The sequence below is a fragment of the Nematolebias whitei genome, chromosome 12 (assembly GCF_014905685.2).
Source record: "Nematolebias whitei isolate Nwh7 chromosome 12, NemWhi1, whole genome shotgun sequence".
In the NCBI taxonomy this organism is placed as follows: domain Eukaryota; kingdom Metazoa; phylum Chordata; class Actinopteri; order Cyprinodontiformes; family Rivulidae; genus Nematolebias; species Nematolebias whitei.
In genome coordinates, this window is record NC_056509.1 from 27,526,966 (window position 1) to 27,544,665 (window position 17,700).

At 37.5% G+C, this 17,700-nt stretch overlaps 1 protein-coding gene across 1 annotated transcript in view; it reads right to left on the reverse strand.

Annotated features, from left to right (window-relative positions):
* Positions 1–17,463, reverse strand: part of syndig1l (synapse differentiation inducing 1-like) — a 44,321-nt gene extending 26,858 nt beyond the window's left edge. The window contains exon 1 of the mRNA XM_037685357.1: positions 16,948–17,463. Within this exon, the coding sequence (XP_037541285.1) occupies positions 16,948–17,463 (516 nt within the window). The remainder of the gene's footprint in view (positions 1–16,947) is intronic.
* Positions 17,464–17,700: the final 237 nt, after the last annotated feature.

Below are 17,700 nucleotides of genomic sequence, written 5' to 3' on the forward strand. Positions count from 1 at the left end.
ACCTCCAGATGCAGGAAGAGGGCCACCTGCATCATGAAGGACCCCACTCACCCAGCACACACACTTTTTGCCCCACTCCCCTCAGGAAGGAGGTTAAGGAGCATTAAGTGTAGAACCACTAGACTGAGGAACAGCTTCTACCCTGAGGCTGTTAGACTCATGAATCTCTAACTAGAATAATCACTGTGAACAACCATATCATGTTGCTGCTGATCTGTTTCATGTTGCTGCTGATCTGTTTCAATGTTGATGTGTTCATGCGTGCACATCCGCTCACAGACTCATGTTCATGTTTGTGCTGATGTTCAATGTTTTTATGTTATGAGTGTTTAGTCTATATTTAGTTGATGTTTTTCTTAGTTCATATCTTAGATGTTATTACTGTTTTTCTTATACATTTTATTGTTGGATGTAACTGGGACCTTGTGTACATAATTTCGCTCCACCACATGTACCACATGAGGTGTGAATGACAATAAAGAATCTCTGACTCTGAATACAAAGTCCAAACTATGGCCACATATGTTCTACATATTTATTGCCTGACCACATGCACATTGTGCACATTGTGTGGGGTTATGCCAAAAAAAGTGTGTGTGTGTGGGGGGGTGTACATATATAATATTCATAAAAATAATTATATAATTCTCAAAGTTTTTATACTATATTTTTTACTTGACCTAATGATCTCTTGCGAGAGCAAATGAGGAAGTGAGACTTGATCAGTCCAATCTGTAACTGACACTTAAAGGATGTCGAATGTTTTCATTTTTTTGGTTTAAATGATTTTTGTTCTCCCTAAAAAGTACTCAAACTAACAAAAATACATTCAAAGAAACATCCTGGAATAAGGTTTAGAAAAGTCTTCATCTCATAATTCTAATTTGTACCCTTTTTTTATTCCTTGTCTTTTTCACCGACTTATCGACTCCCTCGTGTGACATTTCTACTTCATTCCAGTCATGTAATATCCAGGAAAGACATGCTGAACTGTGGAAAGAGTTCTAAGACTTGAAAATCTGTTTCAGAGCTGAAATGACCCAAGAGATTTGAGAACTGTCTGAACCTGTAATTTTTATTTTTACCAGAACATATGGCTGAAGATGTCAGAAAATAAATGACTGGAGCGCATCAGACCAGAGAATTGTCACCTTTTAGATCCAATAAAAGCACAAGTACTCACATTGCTAAAAATTTAGGCTGAATAGATAATACTTTTAATCAAATCTGCTTTCATTTAAAACCCTGCAGGAAGTAGGAGGAGATCATTGATGTCTATTTTTGAAGCCAAGTCCTCTATTGATTCCACATCCATGCCGGTGACATTAACATTTCAATGCAGTTGTGGTGCAAAGTGACACATCAGTAAAAGCTGAAAGGAGGCCATTTTTTATTGAAATGCTCCACCACATGTTCAGATTACTGTGTGAAAATATAATGCACTGATACATTCTAATTGCATGCACTGAGAGGGTGAAACAGATGGCTGACAAATAAATGCAGTTTGGCTCAAGTGTTATTTTTGTCCCAGGGAAAATACGTGAACATTTTAATGGATCGAATTCACGACTGCAGTATCAAAGATATCCAGGGTCATTGGGCAGGAAATTATTATGCTAAGTGTTGCAACAGTTTTGTTATTTCAAACCCAGTTTTCTTGCTGCAAAGTCATTAACTGCTTCCAGTCATTAGCTGATACTGACTGTGCAGTTTAATGGCTGAAGTTCCCGAAACTATTTTTCATCTTTTACAACATAACTAATTTTGTCCCACTACAACTACAGTATTACACAATCCCGTAGGTACTATTCTTTTTTTTTTATGCTGCAGTTAAAGCAAACAAACAAAAAACAAAAAAAAACCCTACCCTATAAAAGTACAACAGACTTAAACTTAAAGCGCAATGTCTATAATTTGTCTTATAGAAATAATCACAAATTAAAATAAAAATAATACAATAAAATCATTAAAAATCAAACTTGAAGAAATATATATTGATCTCTGTAATGAACTTATGACCTGTCCAGAGTGTCCCCCACCTCTCGCACAGTGATGGCTGGATATGGGCACCAGTGACCCCATATGACCCGAAAAGGAAGAAGCGGGGAAAGGTAATGGATGGATGGATGGATGGATGGAAATGTGTACAGTATTGCACACTGCCATGAAAGCCAAAGTTTCAAACACAGATCTTTTGTAATTTGTTAGATGAGGATGCCTTTCAGCTACTACCACATCAAATTTAGGCATAATACCTCTAGCATTGATGGAATTATTGCCACTCTTGTGTTTGCTAAGATAGATTTGCTCTGGCAACCATCTTAAAGTGGGTTGTCTCCAAAAATCAGTTGTAGATTTATATCCAACAGTTACTTTATGTGTTCCATTGAAATCTGTTTAGTGGTTCACAAGATATCCTGATGCACAAGATATTTTACTAACAACGTAATACACACAGAGTTAGTTAGACATTTACATTACCACCCTCCTTTCCTGGTGACAGATTTGGAAGAAAATAAACAAATATATAACAAATTTACCATTTTACCATGTTTTATTGATTTGATACTCATTAACACAGCTCTAAAAAGAGGCTCCTCTATCTTTATATCACACAGTGACTGCAAGCATATCCATCCATTTACTGCTTCTTCCTTATCCTTACCTTTACCCATTCTTATCTGAGTGACAGGAGTTTTGTATATTAATGTTGGTAATAGTTTATCTGCTTCAGTGCCTCTTTCCTGCGAGGTTCTGCAGGGCTCAATTCTTGGACACCTTCTGTTTTCACTGTATCTGCTCCCTTTGAGGTCTATCCTGAGGAAACATGGTCTTTGGTTTCATTTTTATGATCATGACTGTCAGATTTATCTGCCCTTAAAACCAAATAGTTCATGCACAATTCACTCTCAGTTAAAATGTCTTGATGACATTAAGGTATCGATGGCTTCATTTTTTTTTTTTTTTTTAATTTTAACAATCTGAAGACTGATGTTGTGTTTAGCCCAAGCTCTACTGCTGTCTCTGTTCCTGTAAACCTTGACTCTCTTGAGCCATATCTTAAGCAGTCTGTTACAAATCTTGGGATGGTTTTGGACTCTGACTTTACCATACCATACCACACCATACCATACCATACCATACCATACCATACCATACCATACCATACCATTTTACTGATAGAGCACTTAAAACAGCTACAAGGCCAACCAAAGTGCTGCACAGACAGAACAATAGACAACACACGAAGCAATATACACAATGAAGTAAATCAAAAATATAGACATAAAATCGATGCATATAACAAATATGACGACAAACCAGTGTGGAGCGTACAGGTTCAAAACACAGATCCTCTGGTGTTGAAAGCTACTGAATAGTAGTGAGTTTTTAAATGGGATTTGAAAACCGAGAGGGAGGGAGCCAGTCTGACAAGCAGAGATAACTCGTTCCAAAGTCTTGGTCCTGCTACAGAGACTTTAGGTTTAATAAACAGGTTAACTTTGTTCTACTAAAAAGCTTCTTCAAGTTAAGGCAGATAGATTAACTTAAGTCAGTGTTGACCAGATATGACCTTGAAATAATAGTCCGTGCATTTGTTACAACCCGGCTGGACTAATGTAACATGCTTTATGTTGGGGTCAGTCAGGTCTCCCTTTCACATCTCCAGTGTGCCCAAAATGCTGCAGCTTGGCTATTAACAGGAATTCATAGGTTTGGGCACATTTCACCAGTTTTGTCCTCCCTTCACTGGCTCCCTGTTGCATATCAGAAAAGATTTTAAAATGATCCTGTTGATTTTTAAGTGCCTAGATGGACCTGCTCCTTCTTATCTCTCTGACTTACTGCAACCATATGTTCCTTAGTGGGTGCTGAGATCATCTGACCAACTGCTTTTGGTTGCACCAAAAATCAGGTTGAAGCTCAGAGGAGATCAGGTGTTTTCAGTCATAGGCTCTAAACTCTGGAACAACCTGCCCCCCAACATTAGACAGGCCTTCACTTTTAGTTTTTAAATCACTTCTAAAAACACACCTGTATTCACTGACATTTAACACAGTGTGATTTGATTTAGTATTTCATTGTTTTGTGCTTTTATGTTTTACTTTTGATGCTTTTAATCACATTTTGTTATTGTTTTTTTTTTCTTTAATTAATGCCATTGATTTTATTATTAAGCACTTTGGTAACAGCTGCTGTTTTTAAATGTGCATTTGACTTGACTTGACTTCATTTTCGGGTTGCGGGGGTCATATCCAGCCATCACTGTGCGAGAGGCAGGGGACATCTTGGACAGATCGCAAGTCCATCACTGGGACACATAGAGACAAACGAGACAAACCACCATTCACTCTCTCACTCACACCTAGAGATAATTTAAATAAATCACCTACTCACAAGCTCTTGAATAAAATCAATCAATTAAGGTCAATCAAGTTGTTTTTTTTGTCAAATGCAGAATAATGCAAGGTCAACAGTACAATGAAGTTATCAGGATGAGAACAATTGATTTGACTCGCTAAAAACAAAGAATAAACAAACAAGAAATATTAAACTATGCATTAAGGGTAAAATGAATGTTTACCATTTACTTTATTTGATTAAATAATGAAAACTATTTAATATTTACTTTAGGACAAAGGAATGCCAAACCTGTTAAATAAATGTCTTTGAGTGATCTGCTGTGCTGGTTTCCTGTACTTTCTGAAGCCTAATCAAGTAAACTCCATGTCTCTGTTTCTGATTAGCAGTGAACAGTGCAGTTGGCTACATGTTTACATGGTTTCACCTGCCAATAAGCACTGCGATTAGAGCAGGTTGGAGACAGATGGTGGTTTATTTGGCTGACCTCCTGCGCTTGTACATTTGTTAAAGCAAAGCCTGATGATATTATTGTAGTTGTCTGGCACACAGACATTGAAGTGTTAGCTTAGTTGATCTCTAGAGAAAACATTCTCACTCATGATGTTTTTATAAGAAAGTCACAAGGTTAGAAATATATATATATTTTGCTCATTTACAGTATAAACCTAATTTACCAGATAATTATGACTGATCATTTTACGGTGCTTTAGATAAATAATGACGAAGAGGAACACGTGGTGTAAATGTGATGTGGTAAAGTGTTGTATACTGGTGGATAAAAGTCACAGTGGCATGTTAGTTGAGAATGAACATGTCTATTCTACTGAAGTAGGACCTTGCCATTGTCACACAAATGGTTAAAGCTCACTTCCCTTCACCGGCAGCTCGATAAGATGTGAAATGGGTGCAAGACTTGATTGAAACTTCAGTGTGTTTCAGTGTTTCACAAACAGCTAACTGCTGGTGTGGAAATGATGCATGTGCAGGCAATTCCACAGTAACTGCAACAACCAGACAAGCTTTTGAAATCTGAGTATGGCAATAAATGACAATTCTGACTATATACAGGTTTCTAGATATGTGTGTCACGTTGCTAAATTGAAGTATTATTAATATATAATACTGCCTTCAGTCAAGTCATCTGCGTCCAGATGACCTGACTGAATATTGTTGGATTTTTACCTGGATTATTGAGCATGAACTTTGGAATACCAATCTCGACAAAGGATTGCTGAAATGCATAAAGATCCCATGGATCTTGTCTTCGATATGAATCTAAGACAAGAAATGTGAACTAGTTGGGGTCTGTTTAGTTCACATGCAGCTACTTTCAACGTTTTTGCAACCTAAAGAATAGATTAACTATTTGGAAATTCCCATTTACAGCCAGTGAACTGTATTTGCAATGTTTTTTTCAAATGTGTTGGGGATAAAAAAAACTAAAATTATACATCCTTTTGGGTTTGGATGAAAGTAACATAGTGAGCCATCAGACTTAAGATAACATTTTTATACGCAGTAATAGGTTCATACTGTGTAAATATCAAGAAACCAAATTTCTGATCTAAATTGAATGTCCATAATTTCCTTATTTTTTATGAAGTTACAACTATTGAGGCCCAAAATCAACAGCTTTTAATTTATAAAGATATTTACTAGGTATACACAGTCCCACAACTAGCAGCGGCAGCCATGTTCTGCCATGTCCAAGCCATATTTTGCCACCAGTGATGCCAGTTAATAAGCTTTTTCCAAAGCAATTAGTTGGCAGTCCAGGGTTTAACACATTCCTTAAAAATTCTTCAACCAATAGACCTTCGAAGTGTATGGTGACTAGTGACCTTTTTGTCTGAAAAATGACTATCTGTGCAACAATCAACTCAAAACACCATTGTGATTCATTTAAATAACTCCATATAAATTACTAAGACAAGATGCCTTTCAACAAAAACAAACGAGACAAATTAATTCAAAGTGTTTGAATTATTTTAGATGTAGAGAAAGAAACATTTAAATAAAAAAGAACATACAATTATTGATTGAAACAAACCAAACTGCGATGTTAGCAAGATTCTTACACTACTAAAAGCCTAAAACATTTTTTGACTGCAATCTTGGCACTTGATGTGAATCTTTCATGTGATTCAGGTTGTAATAGATTAGAGTACTGTAGCTACCAATAATTTATGACAGCTCTCTGAATGTAGACCCTAAAATAATCTGTTCTCAGCTCTTTAAACTTTTTCTCAGCTTTAAACATAGTTTGCTAATGGTTTGGTGCAAATCTGTAGGTAAATGAGCTCACCTTGAGTTCACCTTGAGGCTGTGCAAGCTTTCACGTTTTGCATATTCAATAACTTTGAACAAATTATCGTAACTCTCAAGTTACCATAAACATGTAAAATTATAGAACAAATTCATAGTATGGAACAAATTTATTGTGGCGACGTTGCCAAAAAGTAGCTGTGCTTTGAAACTTTTCGGGCTCTTGACATAAGAATCTAAGAGAAACTTGAAACATCACTGTTACCCATTATTCTTTTTTTTTTTTTTTTTTTTGTCACAATAAGTGTTTTTGTTCCACCCAGCTACAAACACTAGAGATGTTAACATTATTCATTTCATGTACTCACAAGTTCACAGTACGAATGACTCAGTAGATCAACTGATTCATTTTTGGCAACAAATCTAGATGTGATGTCTATTACGTCTTTGTACTAATACAATTCTATTCTCAATTTTTTTTAATGAAACATATGCAAACAAATTTGTTTGAACAAACATCCACTATAAAAATGCCAAAAGAAATATACATTACATGGTTGAATACTTTATTTATCATCTCCCCTTCTTTAAGTAGACAGTTTTTTTTATTCCTGGTTGCAGTATTTGCAATTTAGCGTTAATATTTTATTAGTGGCAACGCCTATTCTCTAAGAGAAGAACGACAGCAGAAACGAACAGCAACAAACTCTGAAAATGTGCTTAGTGCATGAAACAGTACCGGTGAACGTTACTAATGCTTTTCTCATGACCTCAGATGATGCACTTGTGTCTGCACTGGTCCTGTTAGACCTCAGTGCTGCATTTGATACTGTTGATCATAATATTCTACTACAGAGATTTGAATGTGATATTGGGATTACAGGAACAGCTCTAAAATGGTTTAAATCATATTTATCCGATAGATTCCAGTTTGTAAATGTAAATAATGAAGCTTCTTCTTAAAGCAAAGTTAGTTATGGAGTTCCCCAGGGTTCAGTGCTTGGACCAATACTCTTTACCTTATATATGCTTCTATTAGGTAATGTTATAAAACAGCTTGGGATACATTTTCATTGTTATGCTGATGATACACAAATATATTTGTCCATGAAAGCCAATGAAACCTATCAGTTACTTAGACTACAAAACATGTCTTGAAGACATAAAATCCTGGATGACCCTTAATTTTCTGTTTTTAAACTCAAAGAGACATAGGTTTTGGTATTTGGACCTGAGCATTTTAGGAATAAATTTTGCAGTCTTTCACCAACTCTGGATGGCATTAATCTGGCCTCCAGTTCTAATGTTAAAAGTCTTGGTTTCATTTATGATCAGGATATGTCTTTTATCCCCCACATTAAAAACGTTACTAGAACCACTTTCTTCCACCTGTGTAATATCACTAAAATTAGAACCATCTTATCTAAAAAAGATGCAGAAAAACTGAAAAACGCAATGGTTTGTTATCTGTGTGTCCAAAAACTTCTTTAAAAAGTCTTCAGATGATCCAAAATGCTGCTGCCAGAGTCTTAATAGGATTTGTTAGGAGAGATCATATCTCTCCATTTTTAGATTCTCTTTGGCTCCCTGTCAAATTCAGAATATAATTCAAAATCTTACTTATAATCTACAAAGCTCTCAACAACCTAGCTCCATCTTATATTGCAGATCTTATTGCTCCATATTTTCCTAACAGAGCACTTAGATCTCAGACTGTAGGCTACTTGTGGTTCCTATAGTTTCCATATCAGAATAGGAGTAAGATATTTCAGTTGTCAGGCTCCTCTATTGTGGAACCAACTTTCAGTTTCTGTCCGTAGGGCTTATACATTGTCCAGTTTTAAGAGTGGGCTTAAGACTTTCCTTTGTAATAAATCCTATAATTAGCATTGGCTTGTTATGATACCATACGCTTATACTACTGGAGGACAAATTGACATTAAATAATGAAACGTCATTTTCACAATTCATTATTTAATGTCATTATTTATAAGGTACATTTATTTATTTCATGGGTTATTTAATTAATTACTTGTGTATTCAAAATGTAATGATATATTCATTAATTCAATGATACATTTAATTATTATGTATTTACTTATTTAATTATGTCACATTTCACCCTTCATACATCTGATGCTGGCCATCAACATGAATGAAAATGGACAAAGCATCACTGCTTTATCCTAATTTTCAGAATTGAAGCAAAAATGTCATTGGACTGCCAAGCTGTAATTTTTTTTATTTTGTATTTGAATTTTTAGAGCTGGAGTCTTTGGACTTGGAACATGTGGCTGTACCCTTCATACAAAAGTCACATCTAAACACCCATTCAACCTGCTGACAGGTTGTGGCACTGTCAAATGTCAAATCACACTGTGGCATGACATTTTTTTTTCCATTTTTCAAATAACTTACTGAAACTATAAATATTTTTTAAAATGCATATATGAATATACAGCAGCAAGGCAAAGAACCATGTGAATCAACAAAAATCAGAACAGATGAACAACATTATCTGAACTGTAATTTTTTCATTGTTAGAAAAATGTCCCATTCATTTTCATGGAGGGCAGGGACTTCCAGTTCTCCTGCTTTGTCTTACTGAATTGATTTAATCTCAATGTGTAAAATCAAACTCGTCTCATATTGCATTGATTTGTGATTAATTGCTGAATTGTATCATGTATAACATTGTTGCCTATATATGTATTTTTAATGAACCCATCATTAGCAGTCTACTGAGATACATATTGTGTTAATCAATGGCCATAAATGCACAACGCTAACAGACTCACACATGACCAGAGTAACAACATTAGGTCTTTTCACTTAAACTCTAGCATTTTTAAGTTAATTCTTTAGGAATTTGATGCAGGATGTATCTAAAAACAAAATGCACAAGATATCAGTACACAGTACACCGACACTTATGGTGCCACTGGATTATTGTTGGTATGTATGCTGTAAACACTTTGTGAAGGGTTGAGGGTGATGGCTGACACAATAAGAGGCAAGAGTGAGACAGGCTGCAGACTAAATAATAAGCTCAGTTTTGTGATGCAATTTGATTAACAAGCTGTTTTTACCATCTTGCAAAAGGGCTCAATGCTGCCTTATTACTAATTTATTCCCAACCTTTAATCGAAGCGCTTATTAAGCCAATCAACACAAATAAATCTCCAGCTGTGGCAACATCTGAATGCCAGTGCAGTGGTAGCGACAGGTTTTACATCATCCAATTATGACTGGTTTGTTTTGCTCTTACAAATGAGGAAAGTGAAGGAGTTGGACTAAACAGAACCCAGGAGTATACCAACATATCCGACAGAAAGAATGTGGAAAAATATAAGAAAAGTTGCTGATACGTATGGTAGAAAAAAGAAACTCTGCATAATAGATTAGCATCTAAAAAATGAAAGTGTTTCACTGCAAGGACAAACATTGAATAAATCCTTCTGCCACAAAGGGAAGACACAATATCCACAATGCAGATTTAGTAAAAAAAAAAAAAAAAGTGGCTTTAAATTGGCAATACTATTTTTCTTAGATAAAGAAATTTTAGAGAAGTAACACAGACAATAAAAAAGCTAGGGGGAAAATATTTTGTATTCTAAACTGCAGATGAGACAAATATAACAGAATACATCCATCAATCCATTATCTTTTACCCACTTCTTCCATTTTGGGTCACGGGGGTCGCTGGTGCCCATGTCCAGCAATCACTGTGTGAGGGGCGGGGTACACCCGGGACAGGTCGCAAGTCCATCACAGGGCCACATAGAGACAAACGAGACAAACAACCATTCACTCTCTCACTCACACCTAGGGACAATTTAGAGTGACCAATCAGTCTAACATGCATGTTTTTGGTCTGTGGGAGGAAACCGGAGTACCCGGAGTAAACCCACACATGCACGGAGAGAACATGCAAAGTCCACCCAAAAAGGCTGCCGGACCAGGATTTGAACCGGACAACCTGGTCACTGAGAGGCTCTACCAGTTGTGCCACCGTGCTGCCCTAACAGAATACATTTTGCATGTTTTTTTTCTCTCAGTGATAGTCAGTGTTTGGCAGTAGACGGTCTTTACAGTAATGACGTTACTTCATTCACGTCAGTCAAGTCAGTCACGTTACGTTCAGGCTACAGCCACAGCTCAGTGCTGTGTTACTGCCAGCACTAGCCAGCTGTATAATAGTCTACAAACCAAAGGAAGTTATTCTTACCACACAGAGCAATGCATGATGTGAGCCACCATTTGCATATGATTTTGCTCCTTCTCTTCAGCCTTTTCTTTTTTTTTTTTTTAGGCGGTCATTATGGGTCGATGGGCTTTTGCTGGTCTGGGACACAAAAGGTTATTTATGCACTTCAATGCAGCCTCCATTGCCAAAAGCAAATAAAAATGCACCCAGGAAACAAAAATTGCCTAATTATGTATCGGATCCCGCCCATTTCTGTTCAAATCTTAGAGATGCCTATTCGCATTGGATTAGTATTATCGCAGGACCTCGGCATTCAGCAAAATATAGTAGGAAATTTGCAGGGGAAATTTTACTTTACAAGTTAATGACATGGCCGATTCACATGGGATTAACCACACAGACAATATCCGTAAATATTACAAATAGCATGTGGTCCCTAGGTAATAATCCTGTGTGAATAGGGCTATAGATCATACATATAGTCAGGCTTTGCACAGGAGTTAGAAACACCACATATTTTATGATGACATACATTTTCCTCCTATCAGAAGGATACATAATTAGTACCAGTCTTTATTTTCCTCCCTAAATTTCAAAACTGACTTTGGAATACTCATGTCAGAAAGTTTTAGGCTTTTTTGCTCTTAAGGATTTACACTTTAAAGATTTTCTCATCTATTCTCTAAGGATGAGCAAAGCCAAGGAGATTAAAGTTACTTAAGAACTCTTGCAAATGAATATTTATTTAGTAATGAAATGCAGTAAGTGAACCCAAACACTGTATGAACACATGTCACGATGCATTTAAGCAGCAAGATGCTTATCACAGTTATCCGGGGCTTATTCTTGTAGATTCTACAGCTAGTCCTTTAGGTGTTGCCGGACACCAATTGACTCTTAATTCCCTGTGCTGTCTGTCCAATCCTTTAAATCCTTTGGAGTGCTTTGTGCTGTTGCTTGGGCCAGTTGAGAGTGAAAATACTGCAGCTAATTCAGCAGTATTGTAGCAGCTCACATCCCTGTGTGGTGGGCTTGTGTGATTTATTTTTATCTAACAATGAATTTCAGCAGTGTTGGGAACTGAGTGTGAGGTCAGTGGATCAAATGGGATTTGTACTTAGCAAAATGTCGGTCTGATTAAGGAGCTGAGTTTGATCCTTTAAAATGCAAAGAAATAGTACAAACACCGTAGAAATACAATGGATCTGACTCTAATTCAATGCAAAGAGCAAGTCATTATTCATGCTTGTTTTGATACAGCCTTGTCTACTTGTACAACTTCACTCCAAGAATGTTGTTACGTTAATTTCATAACTTTATTTGTTGCTGAAATGTTACACATTTCAGTTTATAGTAACCTATCAGGTGAAATTCTGAAGTTATTTGCAAATTTGTTTTCTATTGGCTGTTTCCTTCTGCAGGGATCACTACAGCGAGTGAACTCAATAAAAATTTGGCAATAGTTTTATGTTGCATGCCCTTTGAAATATATTTCTATCAGTATTATATTTGGTTATGTTACTGAAAGTTGTGTACACCTACGGTCTGCAGTATAAATGAATATTAAACCGATGCAGAACCTTTATTTCAGAGTTTTTGTTTCCGGTAGGAAGGAGTTTTAGTTACATGCCTGCACTCTGCAACAAGCCTGACACATGATTGTTTACATCAATGATGGAAGTATTATTGGCTGAGAGACTGGTCACGTGGTAAGAGTAGGCTGTCCTATGAGCGAAGATGACAACACCAAGGGGTGTGACCAGTTTATGAAGAAAAATGTGATGCGCTCTGTAAACGAGGCGGCTGTTCAGGTGAAATGGGCAGACGTCATGTGAGTTTGTGATTTCCACTTATCTGTACAATAAACCTACAATAATACTGTGCACATTTGTTTCAGAGCCTGCTTCAGAGCTTTGAATAACGCTTACACCTTCCTAATGCTACATGAGCTCAAACACAGACTTGGGATTATGAGTCAATCAATCAATCAATCAAACAATCAATCAACCTACCTACCTACCTACCTACCTACCTACCTACCTACCTACCTACCTACCTACCTACCTACCTACCTACCTACCTACCTACCTACCTACCTACCTACCTACCTACCTACCTACCTTTCTATCTATCTATCTATCTATCTATCTATCTATCTATCTATCTATCTATCAACCAAATCAAGCACCCATTCATCCATCCATCCATCTCATCTTGACAAGTTACCATTCCATCACTGGGTCATATGGAAACAACCATGCCTGCTCACAGTCACACATGCAAACTTCTCCTTGAAAGGTCTGTGCCAGGAGTCAAACCCCTGACTTTTCTTATTCCAAGGCCACCATGTTTCCCACATCCATTATGGGATGACAACTACATTATTGTATAAGTCGATCAAAATTCAAAATTGATTTATTTTTTATTTTTATACATTTATTCTTTTGTTCTGTCACAGAATGGTAAATGGTAAATGGACTGCACTTATGCCTTTCTATCTTATCAAACTACTCAAAGTGCTTTACACTGCAATCTGTGCCCTCATTTATACATTCATACAGCACTCTACTATATACAAAGACTAATCAGTGCTTTATCACATTCATACACCTATGGGACACACATAGGAGGCAATGAGGCAGTGTCTTGCCCAAGAACACTTCAACATGTGACTGCTGGTGGAGTCAAACACCCAACTCTCCCACTGGAGAATGACTGCTCTAACCACCCAACCACAGCTGCTCCAGAACAATTGTGGAATTCTATACTGCTACAAGACGAGAAGTAAGGTACACAATAAACAGATTGCTACAGAAATGAGTACGCAACTAAGTTTAGCTTGTTCTGGAGTTGGAAAGCAACTCCTCCTGCGCAGGTGGTCGGCCCACAGGAAGGCAAACTGACATAACTCATTTACAGCTGAGCCTGACCGGGCCCTATGGTTAGAGCCTCAGTCATCAGGTGCTTGCCAATGAGCCTCTACCCAGGCCTGACTCAAGGACTGGTCAGAGCCTAGCGCTCAATAACACATGCAATAAAATCAATGACATAAAGGATTGTTGTGGCATTACCCTAAAGTTGAAGATAACTAGCAGAAATGTTATAGTTACATGCTGGTGACAATATCTAAAATTTTACTTATTAAATTGTTGTAAAGTAACGTTTAGCATTCAAGTGATTAATAAAGTATTGAAAATAACACTGCCACAACATTCTTGCAATAAATCTGTTAAGACTTTTTTCTTTTTAGATTTTAAATACAAAGTAATTTATCCCATTTTATAAATGTAGCAGCAACATTGTTGTTCTAAAACCAGGACTGTACCATACAAGACAAATAACAAAGTACAAAACACACAAAGCAGGGTATCTACTGCAATGTAACATTTCAGCAACATAGCAACATTTCAGGTCTCTCTTGTAAATGAGTCCCTGAGGATCAATGGGATTAACTTGTACAAATCAATCAACCTTTATTTAGACAGGTAAATCCCATTGAGCCTCGAGGACTCATTTACAAGAGAGACCTGATTTCAACAAAGAAAGATGACAACAATGGACAACAGCAACAACAATAAGCAGTTATAAAAACTCATACTACAGTTTTTTTTTTGTTTTTTTTTTTTTAACAAATAGGATGGCTAAAAGGAAAAAGGTAACAAAACCAAAAAAACTACTAGATTCCGAGACAAATGTATAAAACTAAAAACAGGAACATGTCTGCATTGGTCCCTGCCAGGAGTCCAACAGATTCTTAAAGCCACTTAGAGAGGTCAAGGTCGAGAGCTTCAAATCTTTTTGTAAGATATTCCAGGAAACAGGAGCGGAGTAGGAGAAGGCCCTTTTGCCTAGTTCAGTCCTCACTGAGGGAACACTGCAGGTAATAATGTCCTGAGAGCGCACTCCGTAGCTGCACTCACGCAGAGACATGTAGGAGGAGATGTATGAAGGCAGCAGACCAAGAAGTGATTTAAAGATGAAAATGTACCAGTGAGAGAGTCTGCGTGAAGCTAATGATGTCCAGTTAACCAGTGAATACAGGGTGCAGTGGTGGGTACGATAATCACAGCCAGTTATGAATCTTAGTGCACCATGATAGACAGCATCCAACATCTGCAGGGTTCTTGTAGGAGCGTTCATGTAAATAATATCACCAAAATCAATTGAGGGAAGGAAAGTCACAGATACAAGGCGTTTTCTAGCATTCAGGGTTAGACAGGATCTGTTTCTGAAAAAGAAACCCAGTTTAACTTTCAGTTTCTTTACCAAGTTTTCCACATGGAGCTTAAAAGAAAGATGTGAGTCGACCAAGATACCCAAATATTTATAGGAATCAACAAACTCAATGGGGACACCATTTGAGGATAAAATCGGAGGAAGAACTGCTGGGACCAACTTCCTATTTGAAAAAAGCATCCCTTTGGTTTTTTCGGCATTTAGGACAAGTTTGAGGTGAAACAAATCAGTCTGGATGTAGTTAAATGCAGATTTCAGAAGCTGGAAAGCCTTAGCAACTGTTTTAGCTCGACAATAAACAACTGTGTCATCAGCATAGAAATGTATGGATGCATTAGGGATGTTTTTACCTACATTATGTATGTAGATTGTAAAGAGGGTGGGTCCTAAGACTGAGCCTTGTGGTACACCATTGTTGACTGTTAAATAACTGGAGGAAGTACCATTATGTTGAACACATTGCCTCCGGTCTGAAAGATAGTTAGAGAACCAACCAATGGTGTGATCTGAGAAACCGATTTCAGAGAGTTTATGACACAAGATGTTGTGATCCACAGTGTCAAAAGCTTTAGACAGGTCTAAGAAAAGTGCAGCACAATAATCCTTAGCATCCAGTGCTTCAACAACGTCATTAAGAACCTTCAGTGAAGCAGTGGTTGTGCTGTGTTGTTTCCTGAAACCAGATTGATGTGGAGGTAAGATGTTAAATGAGTCCAGGTAATTTTTGATTTGAGAGTTTATCAGTTTTTCTAGAACCTTGGCTAAAATGCAGAGTTTAGAGATTGGTCGATAGTTGTTCAGTGAGGTGGGGTCTCCTCCCTTCAGCAAAGGAAGAACAAAGGCTGTTTTCCAAGTGTCTGGGATGGAGTTTTGTCTCATGGAGAGATTGAAGATGTGGGTCACAGGGACTGTGATGATATGAGCAGCCAGCCTTAAGAAATAAGGTGGAAGTTCATCTGGACCTGCAGATTTTTTAGGATCAAGATCTTTTAACAGTTTATTGACCTCACTGACTGAGAATGGAGAAAAAGAGAAGGTGTGATTAACTGAGGATTGACTTGTAGGAGGGATTTGATTTGTAGAAGTTTGGTTATTAAGTGAAGTGGCTGATCTTCCATTAGTAACTGTGTCAAATAAAGAACTAGAAGCAACAAAATGTTTGTTGAAACAGTTCAGGATCTCGTGCTTATTTGACACAGGAGCAGAGTTAACGAGAAGTTGTGATGGGAGGTCAGATGATTGGGGGGTGCCTGAGAGAGATTTAATTGTTTTCCAGAATCTGTTAGGGTCATTTAGATTTTTGGAAGTCTGAGATAAGAAATAGTTTCGTTTTGCTGCTTTGACAGCAGTTGTACATTTATTCCTCATCTGTCGAAAACTCAACCAATCAGTGTCTGAGTCAGATTTTCTCGCTGCGGCCCAAAGATGATCTCTCCTGTGCAGGAGGTCAGCTAGCTCTGGAGTAAACCAGGGGCTGTCTCGTCCCTTTATTCTGAACTGACGAAAAGGAGCATGTAAGTTCAGGAAATAAATGAAATTATTATGGAAATAGTTCCAAGCAGAGTTCACGTCATAGCACCACTGTCAGCTATATCACACTGTAATTGTATTGTTTCTGTAACACTGTTAAGCTGTTAGAAACAATGTGGAAACAAGTTGAAGGAACTTGGTATGCTTGTAGGGTTATAAAAATGTCACAGTAGCAAATTATTGGTGTAAGTTTAGGTATACGATGGAATGTATATACAGTTTTAATGGTAATTGCTAAAAACATTTACTAAACCAAATACAACAATGGATATTTAAAAAGGATTGGAACAGTTTTAGGAAAAAGTTACAATGATTTGTGGTATTCTCATTTATTCTACACTTACCTCATACTCCACATACTCCTCCTCCTCCACCTCGTATGAAACTGTTTGAATCTTGACATGTTCACCATCCTCTAGCAGTTTGGTTTGAGGGTCTTCCATGCCAGGTGCATCCCCTCCTGGTGTGTTGGATGCCTCCTTTTCCTTCTTCTCTGTGAAGGTTGTCTCACAGCACTCACTTTTGTATTCCTTCGCCTTGATGCTGCCGCTGTCCTCCTTGTACAGGATGAAGTTGGGCCTGTAGAAAGCCTCCACCGCCAGATGCAACGAGGTGGCGTCCAGAAACTGCTGAGACTTAATCTTCCCGTTGGTGCTGTATCCTCCTCCACTCATTACATTGCCATTACTCCCTTTTCCTCCTCCTCCTCCCTCCCCCTCACCTCCTCCACCCCCTCCAGCAAAGTAATTAATAATGTTTTCTTGGTATTGGTTATTTGGAAAGTCTCCGCCATAACCGTTGACCATATGCTTACTGTTTTTGTCCAGCAGCGGGTTCTGGAGTTCACTGAGGTTCTCCATGGCAACGGTGATCAAAAAGAGGGCGAAAGGAACTTCTTAGTAGCAGCGGTGGAAAGGAAGAGCGGTGAGTGAAAGAAGCTCCTAGGTGGTGGCAGTTTATGCCAATAAAGGCGTTAATGAGATTAAGCCCTCTGAGACCTACAGAGGAAACAAACATACACAGAGAAAGAGTTTTTAGCTTCAGCAGAAACGTCTGAAGAAATTTTTGTCATCATCTGCTGGCAGGTAACATTTGAC